The sequence below is a fragment of the Manis javanica genome, chromosome 2 (genome assembly GCF_040802235.1).
Source record: "Manis javanica isolate MJ-LG chromosome 2, MJ_LKY, whole genome shotgun sequence".
Taxonomy (NCBI): Eukaryota; Metazoa; Chordata; class Mammalia; order Pholidota; family Manidae; genus Manis; species Manis javanica.
Genome location: NC_133157.1, coordinates 140,346,225 through 140,372,921, shown reverse-complemented (window position 1 = coordinate 140,372,921; position 26,697 = coordinate 140,346,225). Strand labels below are relative to the sequence as shown.

Here is a 26,697-nt window from a genome sequence, read left to right as displayed (position 1 = left end):
GCCTTTAATACCCTCCATCGTGCTCTTCAACGACTGGATCTCCAAACTGAATTCATTCCTGATTTCTTGGATATCTTTCCTTACCTCCATTAGAATGTTGATGATTTTTATTTTGAACTCCCTTTCAGGAAGAGTCAATATCATTTAAACCTTTCTTGGGAGTTGTATTAATAATTTTACTCTGCACAAAGTTCCTTTGACGTTTCATGTTTGTATATGGCGCCTTCTAGTGTCCAAAATCTGTAGTCTCTGGAGCTGCTCAGCCCCTGAAGCAATGTTGGGGATCCCAGGGGAGCAGTACTGGTGCCTGGCAGGAGGAAAGAGCTTTTCCCCGCCTCCCGGCTGCTGTGCCTGTCTCCACTGCCTGAGCCAGTGGGCCAAGCACACAGGTATAAGTTTTTGTCCCAGAGCAGCCAGATATGGATCCCTGCTTTTCCACAAGTGGCCAGAATCCCAGTTACCCCAGGAACTCTGCGTGTATTAACTTTCCAACCTGGTAGTCATGCAAGTCTTCTGAAAGCACCATAAAATGTAGGTTTGTGCTCCCAGAGCAGATCTCCAGAGCTAGGTATTCAGCATTCCCAAGCCTTCTACTCCCTCCCTGCTCTGTTTCTCTTCCTCCCACCAGTCAGCTGGGGTGGGGGGAGGGCTTGGGTCCCGTGGAGCCACAGCTCTGCTACGTTACCCTGTTCCGTGAGGTCTGCTCTTTTCTCCAGGTGTGTGCAGTCTGATGCCATCCTCTTTCCTGTTGCTCTCTCAGGATTATTTGGGCCAACTATATTTTCTAATTGTATCCAGTTTTAGGAGGAAGCCTCTGACTTTCCTCTCACACCGCCATCTTTAATCCCTCCCTTTTTACTTATCCTAAGGTTCATTCTGTGTGTATATTTTAATGACCTCTAATGTTTAAAATGTGTTAATATTGCAATAAGAAGATAAAAGGTAATTGAACAATGAATACCATCCAAGAATTGCTTTAGATAAATAACAATGCACTTGAAAACTGCACAGACATGTAATTGATTGTGAATTACTTTGGGTCGTCAGACTTTACAACTCACCAGCTAGAGCAGACTACATACAATTAAAGAACAGATATGAACTATCTGACTTACTGACACAGCCCATTCATTTCTGCTGACTGTTCTTTTGATGAATTTATCAAAAAAATACTAAAGAAAAAAAATCATTAAACTACTCTACCTCTTCTGGAAGATTGAAAAGTATCACATTAGCATAGCATTAAATTAAAAACAAAGCCAAACCAATACAACAAACCCCATGTTAACAAGGATATTAAAACTGCCACAGACCATTTAAGAAATTTAGCTAAAAGCCAAGAAAGCTAAATTTTTTCTCTAGTTCTAAACTGCTATTAATTTTTTTCAGTCTATTTATTTATTTTTTTATTTAACTTTATATGGTACATGTACACAATGGAATACTATTCAGCTGTAAGAAACAAATCCTACCATTTGCAACAACATGGATGGAGCTAGAGGATATTCTGCTCAGTGAAATAAGCCAGGCAGAGAAAGACAAGTACCAAATGATTTCCCTCATCTGTGGAGTATAACGACAAGGCAAAACTGAAGGAACAAAACAGCAGCAGACTCACAGACTCCAAGAAGGGACTAGTGGTTACCAAAAGGGAGGGTTTTGGGAGGATGGGTGGGGAGTGAGGGAGAAGGGGATTGAGAGATATTATGATTAGTACACATGGTGTTGGCAGGGTCATGGGGAAGACAGCGCAGCACCGAGAAGATAAGTAGTGACTCTGTGGCATCTTACTACACTGATGGACAGTTACTTCAATGGGGCATGGGGGGGACTAGGTAATATGGGTGAATGTAGTAACCCATTTTCATGTGAAACCTTCATAAGAGTGGATGTATCTTGACAACATTAAGCTAAGTGAAAGAAGCCAGTGACAGATGACCAGGTATTATTTTTTAAAATTCATTGCATGAAATGGGTGGAAGAAACAGAAGGTAGATTAGCAGTTGCCACAGGTTGGGAGCAGAAAGCAGGAATGAGGAATGACTGTTAATGTGTACAGGGTTTCTTTTTGAAGTGCTGAAAATGTTATAAAGTTAGATCATGGCAATGGCTGCACAACTCTGTAAAAACAGTAACACCCACTAAGCTGCAAATGGATGGATTTTATGGTATCTGAAATATATTTCAATAAAACTAAAAAGAAAAAACTAAATAAAATTGAAAATTTACTTCCTCACTGGAACATTCCCATCATCATGGAAGTTCTAATGGGCAGAACTGCTCCAAAACAATAAAAGGCAGAATAAAATAAGCAATCAGGAGAAACTGGCAATCAAGTTTGTAACTACCAGTGAAACAATGTCCATCAGCAATATCTAACGTAACCTGGATCTACAACAGAAATGGCAGAGAACAGGACACATTCAAATGCGGGAGCTAGGAGTCACCCTGCTCCCCTACACACATGTGTAAGTGAAGCTGGACAGAGGAAAAAGAAACCAAAGAGAAACAAACCAATCCAAAATTCCTAGATTCTTTCCAAATCCTCCAAAGCTTGTGAGAGATCACAGTATCCTTCCTTGCCACAGGGCACCAGCATGACAATTATCATCTGAGGCTGTGTGGCTTCCTCAAAAGAACGGAAGATGGGTCATTCATATTCAAGAGCCAGTAAAGGAACGGACACCGGACAGTTTACAGTAAGTACATATGATTTGATACCATTTATTTTTACATTCAGGCAGAGACAATACAGCGCATTTTAAGGAAGCTCCATTTATGTAATATCATCTAAAAATAAATGTTTGTATGATCCACTCATGACTTATGATGCTTCTGTGGAATTTTAAAAGTTAAGACTCTTAGATCCTGCTAATTTCATATTTTGCATTATAAAATTTTATCTATCTGTTTTATACTGACATCAGGTGGCAATATCACTTTGCAGACTGCTTTTCTATACTCTCTTAAGCCTACAGGTATTTTAAGATACAGTATTGATATGTTTAAGTCTGAGCAGGCTGTGGCACGTGATGAATGCCTGAAGAGCCAACTCCAGTTCAGCTGCCTCCAAAGGCAAACTGCCTCTTAGGAGTTTTTGCTACTCAGGAGCCAACGTTGGGCAAGCTGGTGTGACTTTCTGTACTGCCTCACTGACCATACCCAGGAAATGGTGCTTACAGTAAGACCTGTGTCACAGAGGCAGTGTGAACATGTCAAGATATTAAATGTAAAATGAGTAAAACAGTGTCAGGCATGTAGTAAGGGCCCAGTAAATATTAGTTACCAATTCAGATTCCCTTACCACAATACAACTATCAAAAGAAAAGCTAACCACACCCTGCTCTCAACCTGTTTGAATCTGCTTTCCAAGTTGACAGCCATCTGGAAAAGTAAGAACCTCCAGGAAGAGGAAGTATGTTCAAGTTTGAAGGGCACTGAGAGAGGAAGGTGGGATTCAAGGTACCCTTTTCCTTACTCACAATTACCCTCATCCTAATACTATTTGGGATGTATGTGTATGAGTCAACCAGATAAACCACTTTGACTAAGGCACTGCATGTTCGATTCATCAGCTTTGTTTTCCAATATGCTAGACAGAGAAGAGTAAAAATAAGGATATCATGTCACCAGAATTTACAACTCATTATGTGTATGCTTTAATAACTTAAAAACCCTTTACAAGCACTTAAGTAAGTTTATAAGAAATAAGATTCAGGAAACACCTTTTAAAAAATCTACCAATAAGTCAAATACACAAATTAAACAATTTTTCAAAATTCAAACTGATAGAAACTCAAATTATATGAAATAAAGATTCCCAATTTAAAAATCTGCTATAGCTGAATATCTAGACTTCTAATCCTCCACCTGCTTCCCCCACCTTGGCCCCAAAATAACTTACATAGTTCTACACTTTGTTCTGATTCCATTTCACAAGGCTAATAGCCATTATCTGCGAACTATTTGTCAAATCCTTCAGCCTACTTTGAAAGGCCTTGCTCTTCGCTTTGAAAATGCATTCTGCTGCCATCTACAGTCTCAGAGCATACATACAGGCATATTCCATGCAGATTATGGAAGTATCGGGAATTAATATGGACATTAAATAGCTTCTACAGAGCTTCATTTGGTCTATTACAGACAGGTTGCAGACATTACCTTCTAAAAATGCTTTCCAGTTTCCCAGAGGTATTTCCAATAATGAAGCTAGATGTATGTCACCTATTTTTCTAGCTTTTTCTCCCAATTGGCTCCAGTCATACCTTGTCCAATGCTACTTGTCCAAACTTATTGCCTGCTCTTGAGATATGCTGAGTACAACAAAGACAAAACATTCCCAAATGGGAAGATAACTCTAACCAAGAAGGGAACTTGGGAAAATATGAATAGTTTTAACCTTTAAACCTTTAACCTTTGGCTCTAAAAAAATGTGGGAGACACTGGCCCAACAGAGGTGATTAGGGGGTTCTGGCCACCTTGTAGCTCTACATAAAGCCTTGAGTAACATAGTACAAGTAACAAGTTTTAGTGTCATCAGATAACTGAACCGTTTTCTGGAACTGCAACACTGCTTGCTGCAGTGTTCACTATCTGTTAGATACTAGAAAGTTTATCAGACAACTGAAATGTGAAAAGAGTAACTTCATGATTATTCGCTCCAGTTGTGCATCTGAATTCAGACTCTCGCTTTGATTCTCAGGTCTGACATAAAGTGACCTGAACAGAAGAGCAACAGGGAAGAGCAAGTCTTGTGTCTACCATAGAAAAAGTGACCAGTACAGATCATAAATATTTATATATAGCTTTTACAATACCATTAACCTAACTAGAAGTGATATAAAATCCATAGATTTACATTGGGGGAACTAGTAAACATCTTTAGATCTTTAAATGACTCAAAAGAACTTATATTCATGGTGTTAGGAGGCCAGTGAATTAAGAAGGAATATACTTACATCACTTGAAGAGACTGTTCCTGTTTCAACAGCAACACCGCTACCACGCAGTTTCTATTATGAAATAAATAACTTATTACTTAGTTTTGTTTTTAATTTTATTCTAGTTTATCAGCTTATGAAAGGGAGATAAGCAAAGTTTATAATTTTTTTCTAATCCTACTTAATGGAATATCATCAACTAATAAAAAGCATGGGGATGATATGAAATATTCTAAAGGGTATTACACTATTACAGATTATAACTTAATAAATTATTTAAAATTGAACAGTAAATTGAATACTGAGCTCCAGCTAAATTTTATAAGTGAAGCTATTGCAAATTTCCAAGTCTCAGGATCTACTTATTTGTTTTTCTGATAAGATGACTGTCTTAGCTGGTCTACATTACATTCTGTGGCAAAGCTTTCAAAACAGGTGCGTAATAATGGGGAAATACAACATGGAGCTTAAATTAGGATATCCACAGCAATGCTAACAAGTTAGAATCAAAATCAAAATCTCACATGCTATATAGAAATAACCAAAGAAATTCAAGGTAAAAAGTCAAAGGTTGAATTACAGGAGAAAAGCGGTAATGAATTTCTGCAAGGAAATTTTTATTTTTTTTTATTCAATAATCATTATCTACTGAGTGCCAGGCATGAGCCCCCATAACCACACACAATGCTACCCCCTAAAAAGTTACTATAGAGTCAAAGAATAAAATATCCAAACTTTCTACTAATTTGGACTTTTGAAAGTTTATTTCTATTAGAATCATGAATGTGATCCTTTTTATGAAGAAAACACTTGAGAGAAGAGATCTTTCAGATTAAATAACTATCACATGACATTTAAGCAAAGTAGCAAATAAAATCCCAAATTATCCTGTTTGATTCTTTAAACAAGTCTGTAATTTAATCCTGATAAAAGGCTATGGAAGATGCATCTGCCAACAGCAAGAGAGATGGTGCAACCCCGAGCCCAGCAGAAGCAGTGACCAGACACATGCGCCTGGGCACCATGAAGACACCCTGCTGCAGAACTTGCAAAGGAGGAATGCCACACCAAAACTGAACAAAGCCAAAGACTTGGTGAGAAAAGAATGCACTAGACAGTTACAGAAAGGGTCTGTAAGAATGGTTATCTAATACCAGTAAGCTCAACTCTAATGAAAACTGTTTTGGACACTGAAACATTTGCTTCCACTAGCGATGACAGAGATTTTCCCCAAGCGTTGCACATGGTTTCAACCAGAGCTCATCATTCCAAAAGCAATAAATCATCTGTGATGAGCAGTCTAAGATGAAACAACCCAAAATGTTAGTAGCAAACTATGATATACATTCTTTCCTACCAATTTTCATTTTATGGATTCAGTTACAACAGAGCCTCATTACCACTAAACCATAAAGCTAACACTTAAAGCAGAAGGAAGAACTAATTTCAAAAAAGAAAAGAAGGGTGGTGGAGGGGCCTGGAGTTACTTGATTTAACTAAGCATTTTGATCCCAAATAATACGCACTTACAAATTTAAAATCTCATCTTCACCCACCTATTTTTCATGTTTAAAATACCTCGTTTTTGAAATAACCTCACAAACTCAGTAAAATCTGCACATTTGTGGATCTTGCAAAAATACCGTTAAAAACTAAGCCAAAAGGTGTTAAAATTTATGCTGTTGACCAAAGAATACTTGATTTTGTTCAAAACACTCCAAAACATCCCCATCAAACATTAAAGGCAATTAGGCTCCCCCCCCCCAAAAAAGGCAGGAAATCAGACAAAAAAATAAATTCAAGCAAAATGTCATGTCTCTCTTAAACCTCAAATTAAAATCAATTAAAATAATGTCACCCAAAATCTAAATTACAACTTTCAAAAAATATTTAAAATAGACATTTATGTGTAATCTAACACTAACAACACAGTAAATACCAGTATTACTTCTCCTGCTCCCAATTCCTCCATGTCTCCCATCCCCACACCAAAATCTCATTCTCTTCTACCTTTTCCTCCCCAGAATACTTCTCCCCAACCCATGTTCATTTCAGTCCTTTTTCTGAGGACCATTACACCAAGTGTCCCCTTACCACCTAATAGTCAATCACTGGAAGCCTAAAAGAAACGTTCCACGGAGCCATCATAAGTGTCCTGTCTTTCCCTGTTCTAGGAAACCACAAAGACAAAAACTGAGAACATGTCAATTTCCCCACCATGAAATTAGCAAGCTGTTTCCCTCTATGGAGTAGACCTAGAGAGAGACCTGAAAGCACCCAGACCACCAACAAGCAGGCCTCACGCTTAACCTTAGGCCTAAATGCTCCATCCCACAGTGATGCAGTGAAATCCTGTGGAGCTGCCACTGTGTGAGACAACTAACTACCTTGCAGCTGGACCCAGGAGCTCTGGGCTTACCCTGGGGCACCTACAAGCCTGCTATGGACAGTTGGCCAAGACTAGGCTAAGTAGATAAATTAATGATCTATAGTGTTTCTGTCGACAGTTTGAAACTCCCTGGTGACACCCAGAACTAGTCTGTCTACTGGTGTAACTGGTGACAGCTTGGCCTGGTTACATGACCAGAGGACATAAAAGATCCCACCAGAGACATTTGGAGAGCTCTCCCAAAACCAAGATTTCTCACACAGACCTTGGTGGTTCAGGGTCCTGAGGCAGACGTGGGAGCCATGCCTGTGAGTCTCTCAGCCCGAAGCCTGCCTGCACTCTCTCTCCTGCAGCACTGTTTCTTCTCCTTTCTTATAAGCCTTACATGGTCAGCCTTATGTTATGCTCTTTGGAACTGTGTGAGTGCGTTCAGTTCTCCAGCTGTGCGCTCTCGGCAGCCAGCTAGAAGGCAGACAGTCCCGGCCCACTGGAAAGAATGAATGGAAAGTCCCAAATGACGGAAAAAACAGAAGTTTGAGTCAAGCCAAAGAAAGAAAAAGTAGTAGTCTGGCTTACTTATTAAGTTCAAAATGGCATTATTTTATCATAACTTGTTGTACAATGAATTTCACATAATCACTATAAATAGTGTCAGAATGTTATATTCTTTTCAAAGATACTAAAGGAAATGTTTCTTACCTGTGAACTCAGCTGAGTTTTTATCCAGTTGAAATAGTAATTTAAGTCACTACCTTCCATCAATTCTTTTCCCCAAGCTGCTAACTTGGCAATAATTCTTGCTGCCTGAAAAATAAGAAATACTTTTGATTGCTATATTGATTCTAAAAATCAGTTCGTATACCTTAAAAACAAGGTCTATTTTTGCTGCATGATTTAAAATTTAAATTCTGTTGATTTTGCTGCATGATTTTCTTAATAGTTAACTCTTCCAAAAATAGCGGCTTAGTTTTCATTTTTAAAAATATACTTTGAAACATAGTCAAAATGTATTTTTAAATATATCCATTAAACCAAACCAAAATTAGTTGTAGTTTAGGAATTTCATGATATCCACTGTATTATTCTGAGTTTCAAAAGTAAAATTCATTGTAAAACAGCCAAAATCAAAAGAATAGAAAAATCTGTTTGGGTTTTTTTGGGGGAGGGAAGGCACTGAATGGTACTTTTAATGAATTTGTGAATGTTAACATTGAAAAATCTTCCTTAGAGGCAGATGTTCACCAAATCACTTGGCAGAGTTCTGAACAATCCCTATGGCAAACTGCCTGTCACTGTCTCATTCATTCTAAGCCCCTTGTGAGTTCTCACACTTAAAAATCTTTATTTGCTATAAAATATATCCTGCATATTAAATAATCATCTCTCTTGATATAAACAAATACCCTTTTCTAATTCAATGATTTCTCAAGTTTGTTAGACTACAAAACTCATCATAATTTTTAATTAGATAGGCAGTATAAACAGATGTATATCAAATCATGTACTTTAAATATCTTAGTTTTATGTCTATTATACCTCAAATCTAGAAAAAATACACATATACACACACAAAAAAAAATAGGCAGTATAAAATACTATGTCTCCACTATGTCCCAATCTAATATTAGTACTTTTTGAAAGTCACTCTATCCAAACTCCAATTATTCAGCAATACTCAATCCTAGTAGAGAACAGATGGTTGAAGTTAGATAACCCACAATAATTTCTCTGCTGATAGACTGACGTTTGTTCATATGCTTAGATACAGCTGAGCCTGGCGACAGAGACATGCTTTTAAGGTCAGTCCAACAGGCATTCCAATGTCCTGGCATATTGGGAATTCTACACCATGGAAGGCTAACATCAGCGCCTTGACTCATTCACTGAGTTGCAACAAATGGAAGTTTTCTTGTGCTTAGCTAAGGGAATTTATACATATATTATCTAGTTTAAACTGATCTAACTTTCACAAAGTAGATCAGGATTCCTGTAAGGAAACTGGAATTGAAAATTATAGCCACAGAAATACAAGCAAAATGGAAATGACAAAGGAAAAAGAGACTTCATGTGTCTACTCCTAGCAGAGGCTCTTCATCAGCACATGGCAAACCAATGACAGACTGACCCACAAAATGTAAAAGATTAGCCAAAAATAATCGAAGTCATAAAGAAAACATGGATTTGGCTGCATAATTAGTAATGATGAACCTTACCCTAACTGTATATTTGGTCTTTAATAATTTGGTCTTTAATAGATTTTACTATAAGACTATCAAAAGAGAAAAAAACATGTATCCAGACAGTAAAAACAAGCCTCTACAATTTGAAAGAAAAAAATACATTACTGGTTTTTTAAAAAGTGTTCCTCAGAAGATTTAATTATATGGGTAACTACTGAACCACTGTGTTGTATATTTCAAACCAACATAAGGTTGTGTATCAACAATACTTCTATAAAAAGAAATTCCTTATAGTCTATTTCATGAGTCCTCCTTTTTATAAATGTTTTGTAAGATATACAATACATGAATACACTAGTACATAAATGGATAGAGACATATATGGAGAGAGGAAGAACACACATAATCAGAAATGTTTCACTAACAGTAGTTCTTGATTTGAAAAATGTAAAGACTCTACTGAAATGAGCAGCTTCAGGAGCACCCCACTGCAGCTCACTCCACACTGGGAATATAAAAGGCTGCACAAATATTTATTCCCTCAACCCTCCTTTCATACATTCTCCATAAAAGATTTTGCAGTGTTAATTAAGGCTTCCAAAGATAGCCTTTAAGTCAAGTTTAAAATAACAGTTTAAGATATTAAAAAGCAATAATAATTACTTAACTAAAGTAAAAATTAAACATAGTGGTTGCTTCAAAGTAAAATTTAATTCTATAGTAAAATGCAGTTAATCCTGTCCCAGACTATCTAAAGCTATTTGCTTATTTTACTAAAGGCTTTTAAGTTAAAGAACTAATGGGACATACCACACAACTTTAACTATCTCAGAGCAATCCTATCTCCTCTGCCTTTCCCATATCTCCACATTAATAACCACCAATAGGGAAACACCTCTTTGAAAAGTCAACAGCACAGCAGTTACTCTTCTGGGAACCTGGAGGTTGCCAAATCCTAAAGGGGCCAGATGCGTTTCTTCCCTAAATCAGAAATTTGATCAATTCAAAATTTACCATATGTACAGTAAAGAAATCCTGGCGATTCAACATTGGCAGAAAGTAGGACCAGGCACTGTTCTTGCTACGTTTAGCATAGTCAAAGAAAATGCTCACACGCTGGTGATTTTCCTAAAAAAGAAAAGAAATCATATCACTAATCAGAATGCATTTTCCCAAAGAATGTACAATTGTGTTCTGCTTCTCAACCTTTCACTTTCAGTTCATTCATCAGTGTGTTTCCTTTTACCTGTGTGTATAAGATCTGTCTCCCAATTATGATTATGGGGCAAGGGGTGGCAAAGGGAGCAGAATAGATACTTTTTTAAATAAAATCACCTTTAATCACTATTATTTTAAATCAGGTGAGCCAGGATAACACAATCCAGCCCTACAAGGTATAGACAGTTACACTGCACCTCTGAATTGCCTGCCCTTCCTGACACTGCCTAACCTCCTCTAACTTGCTTCCACACAAACAAAATCGGAAGGGGGCTGTAAGACCACAGATTAGCTCAAGATGGAAGCATGAGCAGGAAGCACCTCAACCTACTTCCAAGAAGGCAAGGGAAAACAGGGAATTAAAAAAATATCAAATGTTCAAGGTTATTCCTAACATATGATTATAGAAAAATCAGGGCAAAGACAGAAAAAAAAAAAAAAGCATATCACACCAGCAAGTGGATACACTATTTGAAAAATAATTCTTAGTTGAAATCATATAAACTCTACCTCTCACCTAAAATTTCTCTGCATATCACTCACTGAAATCCACTCTCTGGTTCACTAAGTGTAAACAGCAATATTTGGCAAAAGCACAACATAAAGAATAATTTTTCATATCAACATTTAATACTTTTTAAATACACTGGTTTTAATTTTGGCCTGTGCTAAAAGATACTGTTTGAGGAACAAATTACCATCTCCTTAAGTAATGAATCATGACAGTTTAAAATAACAATTTAAATTGTTATGATAGTGACTTTATCAAAAGATTCAAAATCATTAATTCCACTGGTGGATTATTTCCAAAGCTAAAATTGTAATCCTCATTGTACACTTAAATGAACAAAGTACCCTACGGACAGAAAGAGGAGAAACTATTGTATGTATTTTAAGACCCATCTTTCCTAACTACTCCTTTGTGGTTTCAATTCCTGCTTTAAAATTATACCTCCAAGCTATCATTATTGCTTTAGGCATGCAAATTACAACTTTAAGAGAACATGCCTTTTTCTCAGAGGTAACTAGCAATGTCTCTTGATATCCAAGTACAAAAAATATTTTAATCTTCAAAATGATGTATTAAAAACTAACACATGAGGGAAAATAAGCAATTCAGTCCAAAAGTACTCTACTCAGAAGTGTTAAAAATGAAATTACTGGATTAATAACAGGAAAAAAAATGTAACTGTAATATTTTTTTAATAGTACATGCAATCAAATGATAGAGGTGTGTGTAAATTTCTCAGTGTACCTAAAATTTTACCAATAAAACAGATTGTTAAAACACATTCAATCAGTAGCTGAGGACAATGTCTACTACCAGAGTCTAAATCCCTCCACACATCCTTCATAAACACAGGTTAAGAAGCACAATTAAAACTATGTATCTGGAGGGATCACGGGAAGATGATGGCATGAGTAGTTCAGAGGAAATCTTCTCCCCAAAACATATATATTTATGAAAATACAATAAATACAACTATTCCTAAGACACCAGTGGATGCACTACAACAGCCAGGATACTTCTACATCTGTGAGAACTCAACATCACACGAAGGGGGTAAGATACAAGCCGCGGCCAGGCAGGACCCAAACGCTCCCACCCCAAAACCTGGCAGGAAGAAAGGAGTCAGAATGGGGAGGGAGTGAAAGCCCAGGACTGCTAAACAACCAGCTCTAGAAATCCACACCCGGAACGCAGACACAAGGTGCATGGGGTGCTGGATATTAGAGAAACGGAAAAGCAAAACCTGTGGTCAGGTCCCCGCAACCGGCGCCCCTGAGACAAAAGAAAAGCAAGTGCTTTCTGCAAGTCTTAAAGAGACAGGGACCCCACAGCTGGATGAAGTTGTCCCGGCAGCTGGAAATACCGGGGAAACTTAGGCGCCCTAAACCCCAGGGAAGGCAGTGAAGCCTCTCACGGCTCTAAGCAGCCTGCCAGTCATTCCTCCAACTAGCGCGGACCCTGAAACACCGGCCCTGTAGCAGAAGAGTGGCAGCGCGCGCCGGGAACAGCAGCAATGGAAGGGACTGAGAGCAGATCTGTGTGCCACAGGAGAGGGTTGTGATAGCCCACAGTGGTGCAACTGAATAGCCTGGGCGCGGCTCGTGCACACTGGTGGCAGTGAAGCCAGAGGAGCCCAGTAGAAGCCTGCGCAGAAGACCCCCGCGCACACCTACAGCGGAGCCAGAGGGAGCAGGCGCGCTCCCAGCAGCCGACCGGAAACCCAGCCCAAGGTACAGCCACCCGGGAGAGATCCAAAGGCCGCTGTTGCCACACAGCTGCCCGGCAGGGTCGCCACTAGCATGGAGGAGCACACCTGGTGTGCCTGCCACTCCCCGCAGGGCCCCACGCTGCTCTATCGGACACCCCGCCCACAGTAGTTTAGGGGACTAACCCGGTGGCTGCTCCAGGAGTGCGGGTAACCATCACAGGCAGCGGAGAAGGGCAAGGCATCCAGCAATCAAGAAAGGACTTTCTTCTCCCAGCTGACACACCCGCAACCTGCCCACAGCCACTGCTATCACCATGAAAAGGCAAAAAAATATGGTCCAGTCCAAGACAGTTGCACCTGAGAAAGGATCTGCAGAGGCAGACCTAACAAGTCTCCCTGAAAAAGAATTCAAAATAAACATCATAAACATGCTGACAGAGCTGCAGAGAAATATGCAAGAGCTAAGGGATGAAGTCCGGTGGGAGATTACAGACGTCCGGAGGGAGATCACAGATGTCTGGAGGAAGATTACAGAAGTGAAACAAACTCTGGATGTATTTATAAGCAAAATAGATAAGATGCAAGAGGCCATTGATGGAATAGAAACCAGAGAACAGGAATGCATAGAAGCTCATGCAGAGAGATATAAAAGGATCTCCAAGAATGAAACAATATTAAGAGAACTGTGTGACCAATCCAAAAGGAACTAGGGGTATCAGAGGAAGAAGAGAGAGAAAAAGGGATAGAAAATGTCTTTGAAGAAATAATTGCTGAGAACTTCCCCAAACTGGGGGAGGAAATAGTTGCTTAGACTAAGGAGGCACGCAGAACTCCTGAGAGACAGGATTCAAAGAGGTCAACAGCAAGATACATAATCATTAAAATGGCAAAGATCAAGGACAGGGACAGAGTATTAAAGGCAGCCAGCGAGAGTAAAAAGGTCACCTACAAAGGAAAACCCATCAGGCGATCATCAGACTTCTCAACAGAAACCTTACAGGCCAGAAGAGAATGGCATGGTATATTTCATGCAATGAAACAGAAGGGCTTTGAACCAAGGATACTGTATTCAGCGCGATTATCATTTAAATATGAAGGAGGGATTAAACAATTCCCAGACAAGCAAAAGTTGAGGGAATTTTCCTCCCACAAACCACCTCTACAGGGTATCTTAGAGGGACTGCTCTAGATCAAAGCACTCCTAAAAAGAGCAAAGAACAAAACACCCAACATATGAAGAATGGAGGAGGAGAAAAAGAAGGGAAAGAAACAATCATCAGACTGTGCTTATAACAGCTCGATAAGCGAGTGAGGTCAGACACTAAGGTAGTAAACAAGCTAACCTTGAACCTTTGGTAACCACAAATCTAAAGCCTGCAAAGGCAATAAGTACATATATTTCAATAGACACCCTAAATGTAAATGGACTGAATGCACCAATCAAAAGACACAGAGTAATAGAATGGATAAAAAAGCAAGATTCATCTATATGCTGCTTACAAGAGACTCACCTCAAACCCAAAGACATGCACAGATTAAGTCAAGGGATGGAGAAAGATATTTCATGCAAACAACAAAGAGAAAAAAGCAGGTGTTGCAATACTAGGATCAGACAAAATAGACTTCAAAATAAACAAAGTAACAAGAGATAAAGAAGGACATTACATAATGATAAAGGGCTCAGTCCAACAAGAGGATATAACCATTATAAACATATATGCACCCAATACAGGAGCACCAATATATGTGAAACAAATACTAACAGAATTAAAGGAGGAAATAGAATGCAATGCATTCATTTTCGGAGATTTTAACACACCACTCACTCCAAAGGACAGATCCACCAGACAGAAAATAAGTAAGAACACAGAGGCCCTGAACAACATGCTAGAACAGATGGACCTAATAGACATCTATAGAACTCTACATCCAAAAGCAACAACATGGAACATTCTCCAGAATAGACCACATACTAGGCCACAAAAAGAACCTCAGTAAATTTCAAAAGATTAAATCCTACCAGCCAACTTTTCAGACCACAAAGGTATAAAACTAGAATTGTACAAAGAAAGCAAAAAGGCTCACAAACGCATGGAGGCTTAATAACATGCTCCTAAATAATCATTGGATCAATGACCAAATCAAAATACAGATCAAGAAATAATTGGAAAGAAATGACAACAACAACACAAAGCCCCAACTTCTGTGGGAAGCAGCAAAAGCAGTCTTAAGAGAAAGTATATAGCAATCCAGTCATATTTAAAGAAGGAAGAAAAATCCCAAATGAATAGTCTAATGTCACAATTATCGAAATTGGAAAAAGAAGAACAAATGAGGCCTAAGGTCAACAGACGGAGGGACATAATAAAGATCAGAGAAGAAATAAATGAAATTGAGAAGAATAAAACAATAGAAAAAAATCAATGAAACCAAGAGCTGGTTCTTTGAGAAAATAAACAAAATAGGTAAGCCTCTAGCCAGACTTATTAAGAGAAAAAGAGAGTCAACACACATCAACAGAATCAGAAATGAAAAAGGAAAAATCACAACGGACCCCACAGAAATACAAAGAATTATTAGAGAATACTATGAAAACCTATATGCTAACAAGCTGGAAAACCTAGGAGAAATGGACAACTTCTTAGAAAAATACAACCTTCCAAGACTGACCCAGAAAGAAACAGAAAATCTAAACAAACCAATTACCAGCAACGAAATTGAATAGGTAATCAAAAAACTACCCAAGAACAGAACCCCCGGGACAGATGGATATACCTCAGAATTTTATCAGACATACAGAGAAGAGATAACACCCATTTTCCTTAAAGTTTTCCAAAAAACAGAAGAGGAGGGAATACTCCCAAACCCATTATATGAAGCCAACATCACCCTAATACCAAAACCAGGCAAAGACCCCACCAAAAAAGAAAACTACAGACCAATATCCCTGATGAACCTAGATGCAAAAATACTCAACAAAATATTAGCAAACCAAATTCAAAAATGCATCAAGAGGATCATACACCATGACCAAGTGGGTTTCATCCCAGGGATGCAAGGATGGTACAATATTCGAAAATCCATCAATATCATCAACCACATCAACAAAAAGAAGGACAAAAAACACATGATCATCTCCATAGATGCTGAAAAAGCATTTGACAAAATTCAACATCCATTCATGATAAAAACTCTCAACAAAATGGGCATAGAGGGCAAGTACCTCAACATAATAAAGGCCATATATGATAAACCCACAGCTAACATCATACTGAACAGCGAGAGGCTGAAACATTTTCCTCTGAGATCGGGAACAAGAAAGGGATGCCACTGTTATTCAACATAGTACTGGAGGTCCTAGCCAAGGCAATCAGACAAAACAAAGAAATACAAGGAATCCATATTGGTAAAGAAGTCAAACTGTCACTATTTGCAGATGACATGATATTGTACATAAAAAACCCTAAAGACTCTACTCCAAAACTACTAGAACTGATATTGGAATTCAGCAAAGTTGCAGGATAGAAAATTAACACACAGGAATTTGTAGCTTTCCTATACACTAACAATGAACTAATAGAAAGAGAAATCAGGAAAACAATTCCATTCACAATAGCATCAAAAAGAATAAAATACCTAGGAATAAACCTAACCAAGGAAGTGAAAGACATATACCCTGAAAACTACAAGACACTCTTAAGAGAAATTAAAAGGTCACTAACAAATGGAAACTCATCCTATGCTCGTGGCTAGGAAGAATTAATATTGTCAAAATGGCCATCCTGCCCAAAGCAATATACAGATTCGATGCAATCCCTATCAAATTACCAACAGCATTCTTCAATGAATTGGAACAAATAGTTCAAAAATTGATATGGAACCATCAAAGACCCTGAATAGCCAAAGCAATCCTTAGAAGGAAGAATAAAGTGGGGGGGGGATCTCACTCCCCAATTTCAAGCTCTACTACAAAGCCACAGTAATCAAGACAATTTGGTACTGGCACAAGAACAGAGCCACAGACCAGTGGAACAGAATAGAGACTCCAGACATTAACCCAAACATATATGGTCAATTAATATACGATAAAGGAGCCATGGACATACAATGGGGAAATGACAGTCTCTTTAACAGATGGTGCTGGCAAACCTGGACAGCTACATGTAAAAGAATGAAACTGGATCACTGTCTAATCCCATACACAAAAGTAAACTCCAAATAGATCAAAGACCTGAATGTAAGTCATGAAACCATAAAACTTTTAGAAAAAAACATAGGCAAAAATCTCATGGACATAAACATGAGTGACTTCTTCATGAAAGTATCTCCCCGGGCAAGGGAAACAAAGGCAAAAATGAACAAGTGGGACTATATCAAGCTAAAATTCTTCTGTACAGCAAAGGACACCATCAATAGAACAAAAAGGTATCCCACAGTATGGGAGAACATATTCATAAATGACGGATCCAATAAAGGCTTGACATCCAAAATATATAAAGAGCTCACATGCCTCAACAAACAAAAAGCAAATAATCCAATTAAAAAATGGGCAGAGGAGCTGAATAGACAGTTCTCTAAAGAAGAAATCCAGATGGCCAACAGGCACATGAAAAGATGCTCCACATCGCTAATCATCAGAGAAATGCAAATTAAAACCACAATGAGATACCACCTCACACCAGTTAGGATCGCCATCATGGAAAAGACAAACAACAACAAATGTTGGCGAGGTTGTGGAGAAAGGGGAACCCTCCTACACTGCTGGTGGAATGTAAACTAGTTCAACCATTGTGGAAAGCAGTATGGAGGTTCCTCAGAAAGCTCAAAATAGAAATACCATTTGACCCAGGAATTCCACTTCTAGGAATTTACCCTAAGAATGGAGCACTCCAGTTTGAAAAAGACAGATGCACCCCTATGTTTATCGCTGCACTATTTACAATAGCCAAGATATGGAAGCAACCTAAATGTCCATCAGTAGATGAATGGATAAAGAAGAGGTGGTACATATACACAATGGAATATTATTCAGCCATAAGAAAAAAACAAATCCTACCATTCGCAACAACATGGATGGAGCTAGAGGGTTTTATGCTCAGTGAAATAAGCGAGGCGGAGAAGGACAAGTACCAAATGATTTCACTCATATGTGGAGTATAAGAACAGAGGAAAACTGAAGGAACAAAACAGCAGCAGAATCACAGAACCTAAGAATGGACTAATAGTTACCAAAGGGAAAGGGACTGGGGATGATGGGTGGGAAGGGAGGGATAAGTGCGGGGAAAAAGAAAAGAGGGCATTACAATTAGCATATATAGTGCGTGGGGGGGCACAGGGAGGGCTGCGCAACACAAAGACAAGTAGTGATTTTACAGCATCTTACTACACAGATGGACAGTGACTGTGAAGGGGTATGTGGGGGGGACTTGGTGAAGGGGGGAACCTAGTAAACATAATGTTCTTTCTGTAATTGTAGATTAATGATAACAAAATAAAAAATAAATAAAAACTATGTATCTGAAGACGTTCAACTTCAGATACCAGTTTGATTAGCAAAAAAGGAAATGCTTGACGTTGCCCTCTGCTGGAAAGGCTGTAGGGAAACAGGTATCTTCATGTGTTCGTGGGACTGCAAAATTGAATGTTTGGCAATATCTTAACAACAGTATGTCACTTTCTCTTACTCAGCAATTCCATTTCTAAGAATTTACCATGAAGTACGGTCCCAACAATATGAAAATACATTTGCGAAAAGCTATTCTTTACTTCATTATTTCTAATTACAAGATATTGATACCACTTTTCTCTCCCACATCTTCGTGAGCCTGCAATGGTAGCAGCTGTTCTCTGAGCTTCACAATGCCACCCAAGGGCAACAAGAAGAAAGATGACAGAAAGTTGGCCAAGAAAGACAAAGATCCAGTGAACAAATCTGAGGGCAAGGCCAAGGAGAAGTGGTCCAAAGGCAAAGTTTGAGACAAGTTCAATAACGTAACCTTGTTTGACAGAGCCACATATGATAATTTATATAAGGAACTTTCCAACTATAAAGCTTATAATCCTAGTGGTTGTCTCTGAGACTGAAGATTCCTGGTTCCCTGGCCAGGGTAGTCTTTGGGAGCTCCTTAGTAGAGGATTTATGAATTGATTCCAAAACAGAGCTCAAGTAATTTACACCAAAATCACCAAAGCTGAAGATGCCCCCACTGCTGATCAAGATTCATGAATAGGTCCCACTAACTATACACTTTGAAAACCAAAGCTTTATTAAATCAAATATATGTGTATAAACCAACCTCCATGTCCATTACATTGATTAAGTAAACTATGGTACATCTAATAAAGGAATACTTGTGTCTGTCAAAAAAGAATCTAGAAGCTCTCTCTGAACTTACAGGAAATTATTTCTGGCATATTTCATTAAGCGAAACAAGCAAAATGCAGGACATTATATGTAGAATGTATTTTTATATAAGAAAGAGGAAGAAATAATAAAATATATGTATACCTGCCAGTCTCTTTTTGCAGAGAAAAAAACAGTAAGGGTAAACCAGAAATCCATGAAATTGGTTTCCTACAAAAGTAGGTGGAAATGTGGCGCAAGGGATGCGGTGAGGATTTGGTAACATTTCTCTGAGTATACCTTTCTGTATAGTTTTGACCTCTGGAATCACGTTACATAATCAAAAATAATAAAATACAATCAACAAGGAGGAGAAAAAAAACTAAAGTAGAATACAAATAAAAACAAGTGAATCTAGCTGTATTTCAAGAAAAATAATATAAATAAACACTCTAAGAAATCTGAACACAATACTCTGATTACAAACCCTCAGTTTAATGACAAAGTACTGCAAATAAAAGAATACTGCACTCTAGGTAAAGGGCTTGTTTTTCACAGTTATATGGATCAGCAATTCTGAAACAATTGTCTTTGTATTATAGGGAAGAACAAAGGAGTCCATATACAGAGGGTAAGAGGAGCTCACAATCTCATTGTCACAGGAGAGAGTTATAGACATGGAAAGCGAGATGAGAAGAAGCTCTGTGGCACTGAGCTGAAATGAAATTGGAGATGACGTGAACTCATGGTCTCTAATTCATACATGTATATAAAAATTGAAGATATTCCTGAACATGTGTGTGTGGTGTGTGTGTATACATATACATAAAAATAAAACCAAGGTCAAGAAATCTGTTGCACTCCTATATACTAACAAAGAACCAGCAGAAAGAGAAATCAGGAAAATAACTACATTTACAATTGCATGAAGAAGAATAAAGTACCTAGGAATAAACCTAACCAAGTAGGTGAAAGACCTTTACTCTGAAAACTTAAGACACTCATGAGAGAAATTTAAGAAGACACCAATAAATGTAAATCTATCCTGTGCTCATGGATAGGAAGAAATAATGTTGTCAAAATGGCCATCCTGCACAAAGCAATTTATAGATTCAATGCAATCCCTACCAAAATAAGAAGAGCTTTCTTTCAATGAATTACAACAAGTAGTTCTAAAATTAATATTTAACCACAAAAGACCCCGAATAGCCAAATCAATCCCGAAAGAAAAGAACAAAGCTGTGGGGATTATGCTCCCTGGCTTCAAGCTTTACTACAAGGCTACATTAATCAAAACAATTTGGTACTAGCACAAGAACAGACCCATAGATCAATGGAATAGAATAGAGAGCCCAGATATAAACCCACACATATATGGTCAATTAATATATGATAAAGGAGCCATGGATATACAATGGGAAAAAGCCTCTTCAACAACTGGTGTTGAAAAAACTGGACAACTGTATGTAAGAGAATGAAACTGGATTATTATCTAACTCCAAACACAAAAGTAAACTCAAAATGGATCAAAGACCTGAATGTAAGTCACGAAACCATAAAATTCTTAGAAGAAAACAGGCAAAAATCTCTTGAACATAAACATGAGCATCTTTTTACTGAACACACCTCCTGAGGCAAGGGAAACAAAATAAAAAATGAACAAGTGGGACTACATCAAACTAAAAAGTTTCTGTACAGCAAAGGACACCATCAGCAGAACAAAAGGCATCCTACAGTATGGGACAATATATTCATAAATAACTCATCTGATAAGGAGTTAAGATCCAAAATATATAAAGAATTCATATGCCTCAACACTCAAAAAACAAATAACCAGATTAAAAAATGGGCAGAGGACCTGAACAGACACTTCTCCAAAGAAGAAATACAGACGGCCAACTGGCACATGAAAAGATGATCCACATCGTAATCATCAGGAAAATGCAAATTAAAACCACAATGAGATATCACCACACATCAGTTAGGATGGCCACTATCCAAGACAAGAAATAACAAATGCTGGTGAGAATGCAGAGAAGTGGGAACCCTCCTACACTGTTGGTAGGAATGTAAGTAAGTTGGTGCAACCATTGTGGAAAGCAGTATAGTGGTGCCTCAAAAAATTAAAAAGAGAAATACCATTTGACCCAGGAATTTCACTCCTAGGAATAGGAATTTACCCAAAGAAAACAAAATCCCTAATTCAAAAAGACATATGCACGCCTACATTTATTGCTGCACTATTTGCAATAGCCAAGAAGATATGGATGCAACCTAAGTGTCCATCAGTAAAGATGTGGATAAAGATGTGGTACATATACACAATGGAGTATTATTCAGCCATAAAAAGAAAACAAAGCTCCCATTTACAACAACATGGATGGATCTAGAGGGCATTATGCTCAGTGAAAGACAGGTGGAGAAAGACAAGTCCCAAATCATTTCACTTATGTGTGGAGTATAACAACAAGCAAAACAGAAGGAATGAAATAGCAGCAGACTCACAGACACTGAGAAGGGACTGGTGGTTACCACAGGGGAGGAGTTGGGGAAGGTGGAGAGGGAGGGAGAAGGAGATTAAGGGGCACAAGAATTCACAATCACAATATAGGCTGGTCATGGGGAAAGTAGTACAGCATGGAGAGAATACAGTTAATGATTCTGTAACATCCTACTACATTGATGGATAGTGACTGCACTGGAGAAGGTGAGGATTTGATAACATGGGTACCTCTTGAACCACTGTGCTGTGTATTTGAAACCAACACAATGATTATATATCAATGATACTTTAGTAACTAAATAAATAAAACCAAGGTCTGCATGCCAACTCAGTCTCTATGTTCCAGGTGGAATCCTATGCATTAACCAAGATAAAAGAAGGCAGAACATAACATTCCCCATTTTTCTTACCCTCATCATTTTAAAGGAAAAAGATGCTAGGAAACTGAGATCATTCTCAGACAGGACTACATCTTCCCTGGCTGGATGTTGATCCTTACTCACATTATAAAATTACTCCATTTCAAAGTAGACAGCATCATTCTTCCTTCATATCTTCAGTTAATAGCACACTGCTTAGTGCATAGCAGGCCATCAGTAAGTATTTCTCCTTGTAAAATGTCAGAATGATGCTTCATAAGCAGCTAGACTGACACTTCTTTAAGTCTCCTGAGACATGGCCTGTCTCAAAAAGGACTGCTCTATATACTAATAATCTAAACCTACATTATACTCAAGTGTGAAGTACAAAACTGTGACTAGGGGAGGCCCCTCTGTGTTCAGGGACAGTAAAGAAGTAAATAGAAACTTCAGGCAACCGGAAAAGCCTCAGCTGACATGAAAATGTTCTCCAGAGAATGCTTCTGAGGGCAAGTACCATGCCTACATTCAACACTGAACAAGCAGCACCTGGCACTGGCCTGGAAACTAAGGGCACTGAAATCTGCTGAATGACTAAGAGAGGAGGAGTCTTATCATTTGTAAATACATCAGATAATCTGTAAGAGCATCTGCAAAGCCTCAAGTGACTCGCCCAGCTGGTGTTCAACAAAGAATTTGGAGGTATTGTGGAAAAAATACAGACTGATTACCTAACATCCTGGAAAATGACAAAAATAGCCTGTTTGTGGACATTCCCATCCTTACCACCATTAGCAAATTACAACTTATATAATGAAGAAGAATATATTACACACTAGAAGAGAACAAGTGCTGTAAGTGAAACCCTCCAGAACTGCTGTTACTGTGCAGTGCACAAAATAATGAAGTCACCAAAGGCATTAAATAAAGGTCCACATACCTGCAATGTATCATCCACCATGGTTAGTATGTACTGAACTGTCTGTTCTTTGGAGATATGAGTCATCAGATTTATAAATGTCTTAGCACACTAGAGAAAAAATTAATGTTAATTATTGTTTTCAATTGCAAATACCACATTTTAATGGAATTTCACTAAAATCTTATATCTCTTGCAGGATTCAGAGTTCTATTAACTAGCAGATTTCAATTATAGAAAATGTACACCTTTTATACAAATATTGTGAAGTACAGGAGGATCATACTATAATCTGCATCAGATATTTGATTTTCAGTGATAAATTTCAAAATGTTTAGTACATTTACATAGACAGAACGAGCCACTGTCAACTCTTGATTGCCCATGATAGGATAAAGCTACGTAGTTAGTAAAAAATCATCATTGGTTCTGAAATATTTTTCCTTTACTGGGAAGCACAACACGAGCACAACAAGACCACTGAGCTTGGAATCAGAAGGCTAGAGCCCGTCTCCACAATATGACTTACCAACTATGCTCTCTGAAATTCAACAAAAACTGATGCCAACAATATGTTCCCCTCCCAAATTTCCCGGTATTGTTGTGAGAATCAGAATGAGATGTATAAGAGCTCCTTTGGCCAATCAGGACCCCATATCAGAAAATCTGATGGTCAGTGGAATTACACCTTATTCTACTAAGAATTAAATGTGGAAATCAAAAGAAATTTTTTTTAAAGATAAGCAACTTTAAAAACATCAAACACCTTGAAACATTAATTTCCCTTCTAGTGATCTATTCTAAAATGATTTTCAGAAATAAAGAATAGGATTAATAAATAATTATATAGCATTTTTTCTAAAATTAACAAAGAAAACCAGAAATCACTCAAATGTCTTCCAGAGAAAAAGAATTTTAAATTATGAGGCATACCTACGATATACTGTCACACAGTCATTAAAAATGTTTTCTAAAATTTTTAATGACACAGGGAGGTATTCATCATATAATACTTATATTGATCACCTGACTGCCTTCAGTTTGAAGCATCTCTTGCTTCTCATCAGGATTTCTTTTCATTTCAAACCTTTGAATGAATTCACAATCTTCAGCAGAAATCATCTGCCCCCTAGAAAGTAAGAATAAATTGTTTTTTTTTCAGTAAGAGTTGAATGGTCACTGTGAGCAAGTAATATAAGATTTTCCAGGCCATGTCCTCAGTAGTTAACCATCAGAGACGACATACAGGCTCTAGCATCAGATAAATGAGTTCAAAGCCTAGCTCCACCACTTATTGATCATGCAACCTCTCAGGACCTACGTTAACTTATCTCCAAAATGGAAACAATAAGCATATTGCTTTAAGGAGTTGAAATGAGGATTATATTAAATAATTAACATAAGATGGTTACTGCAGAGCTCAATAAAATTTCACCTCCTGGCACTATCTAAAGAGGTAGTTCTCCCTGTGAAGCCAAACAATGTATTTGGCTTTCTAATCCAATAAGACCAAAGCCACAATATAGTCACTCCTACAATCATTTCCTCCAGGGTCCCTCCAGTTCAGGAAAGTGTGATCCTTCTTCTCTCTGAAAAAATTACTTCTCTGTCCTGATCCCCCATCCTCCCAACAATCAGCCAACACTGTCCTGTTTTCCTCCTACTTCCACCATAGGTTCTTCTTCAATGGCTCTTTGCTCTTCTCATATTTTCTCCACACTTCAATCCTTGGAATCTTGCTTTTCTTCCTCAAAGTCTTTCTTTCTTTGAAATTTAGATCCAGAGAGTCCTGCCTTCCCTTCTCTGAAAAAACATCTTCAACTATCTTCCATCTCACCATTTTCAAAATACAGCATCATGACTCTATAGCATCTTACTACGCTGATAGACACTGACTATAATGGGGAATGTGGTAGGGACTTGATGATGAGGGAGTCTAGTAACCACAGTGTTGCTCATGTGATTATATATTAATGATACCAAAAAAATTCTCATTAAAAAATACATTGAGAAAATTATGGCACTTGGAATTCTATCATCATCTCACTCACTGGAATTCTGTAACTGAGTTGCCTAACAGAATTTGGTTGATTGCTTAAACATCGGACAATTAAATGGAAAATAAAAGCAGTGTAAACAGTTTGATTTCTCCTATGTGGGTTCTCCAAATGTCATGCCACTAGTCAAACAACTTCGCAAAAGCAGCAGAAGGAACTGTCATTAAAAAATGATCTAAGACTAGAGGAATTGTTCCTGGAAATTCCCCTGTAAAGGAAAAGGAGTGGGTAGGCTTGAATAAATAAATGTACATGGGCAGAGCCAGAGCATAGATGAATAAAGAAAGAAATGTTCTCCCAAGCCCACACATTAGCAGAGAGACAGGTTATGCCCAGGCTCATAAAGAGCTTGAGAATCTGGAGACACTTCTGTGAACTCTGTGGGTCTGCAGACCCTGCTCTGGCATCATTGAGGCTCATAGACGGGGTCTGGATATTGAAATTATGTGCACATTTTCCTGCACCTAGACTCAAGGGGGAGAACCCCAAAGGCAAGAGAGGATGCCTTCTACCCTGTAATCCAGAATTATATAAAAGGAAGTACTGACATGGTAACATGAAGATTTTCTTTAACAAAATTAATAAAATAATATGTCCACAAAAAAAATACAGCCTCATAACAACTGAATTACCATCTTCCCCTCTAACTCACTGTGACCCTCCAGCTGTTCCACTCATCAAGAATTCAAATGTGACACAGCAAACCCTGACCCACCCTTCCTTATAAGAAGACCTGTCAGCAGAACAGCTTTGCTAGTCTCTGAGACTGGTCACTTCAAGAGAAAGATGGGCAATTTTAGACCATCACCATGCTGTGGTTGGGATGGTCAGAGGTGGGATGGGGTACAGAATTTGAGTCAATCTAAGGAAGACTTCCAACTCCAGGTGTGAAATGGTCTTCCTCTGACCAGATTTCACAGCAGTAAAATGGCCATTACAATACTACCTGCCCTATTCCACTGAGTGCTTTTAAGAAAACACAAGAAAAAGCACTTGGTGTATACAAACATAGAGTAAATGCAATTTTAAAAAAATTCTTGTAATAGCCATCATTCAAATAGTATCAATATATTTTTTTTAACTCAGTAGCTCAAAAATCTGCCCTTCCCCAGCCCCTAATCCTGAGGATGTTGAGGGACAAGTGTTTCACAAAAACCTAACAAGAGAAATACTGAATTTGAAGCAAGTTTCACAACATGCACACAGAAGTATGGTCCTTTTTTCAGAGCTTTCTTGGATTAGTTCCCAGTGACAGGCCTCAAGATGAGAATTGGTGTGCGGGTGATTTGTAAAGGAAGTGCTACCAGAGAGACCAGGGATGGAGTGGGCAACGCAAGACGTGAAAGGGAAAGAGCCCAGCCAGGGTGTGGGCCAAGCCCCTGAAAGGACAGATCTCCTTAGGCACAGGGTGTGGTGCTCAGAGCTGCCCCTCCCCAAGGAAGCTGAACTTAAACACTTCCTGCCACCCCTCCCACAAAGCCACCCTCCTCCAAAGAAAACTTTTTTGTATTTAAATTATCAGGGCTTTACTTTATGCCTTCTGGGTTTTGCATATCATATTACTATGTAT

The 26,697-nt window shown here is 38.2% G+C and overlaps 1 protein-coding gene, 1 long non-coding RNA gene and 1 pseudogene across 8 annotated transcripts in view; 1 reads left to right on the top strand and 2 right to left on the bottom strand.

Annotated features, from left to right (window-relative positions):
* The window catches only part of ATP6V1H (ATPase H+ transporting V1 subunit H), a 165,072-nt gene that overhangs the window by 120,890 nt on the left and 17,485 nt on the right, over nucleotides 1–26,697 (bottom strand). For 6 of the 7 annotated variants that reach the window (XM_037020810.2, XM_073229513.1, XM_037020805.2 and 3 more), the window contains exons 3-7: nucleotides 24,097–24,199; nucleotides 23,092–23,181; nucleotides 10,524–10,637; nucleotides 8,029–8,133; nucleotides 4,959–5,012 (exon numbers count right to left, since the gene is read on the bottom strand). In XM_037020810.2, the coding sequence (XP_036876705.1) occupies nucleotides 4,959–5,012; nucleotides 8,029–8,133; nucleotides 10,524–10,637; nucleotides 23,092–23,181; nucleotides 24,097–24,199 (466 nt within the window). The remainder of the gene's footprint in view (nucleotides 1–4,958; nucleotides 5,013–8,028; nucleotides 8,134–10,523; nucleotides 10,638–23,091; nucleotides 23,182–24,096; nucleotides 24,200–26,697) is intronic. The other variant, XM_073229512.1, reaches the window with a different exon arrangement.
* Nucleotides 2,700–4,951, bottom strand: LOC140847905 (uncharacterized). Its single transcript, XR_012128168.1, has 2 exons — nucleotides 4,162–4,951; nucleotides 2,700–3,592 (listed from the first exon to the last, which is right to left on the bottom strand). It is a non-coding gene; the product is annotated as an uncharacterized lncRNA (long non-coding RNA).
* Nucleotides 18,372–23,081, top strand: LOC140847904 (small ribosomal subunit protein eS25 pseudogene; annotated as a pseudogene).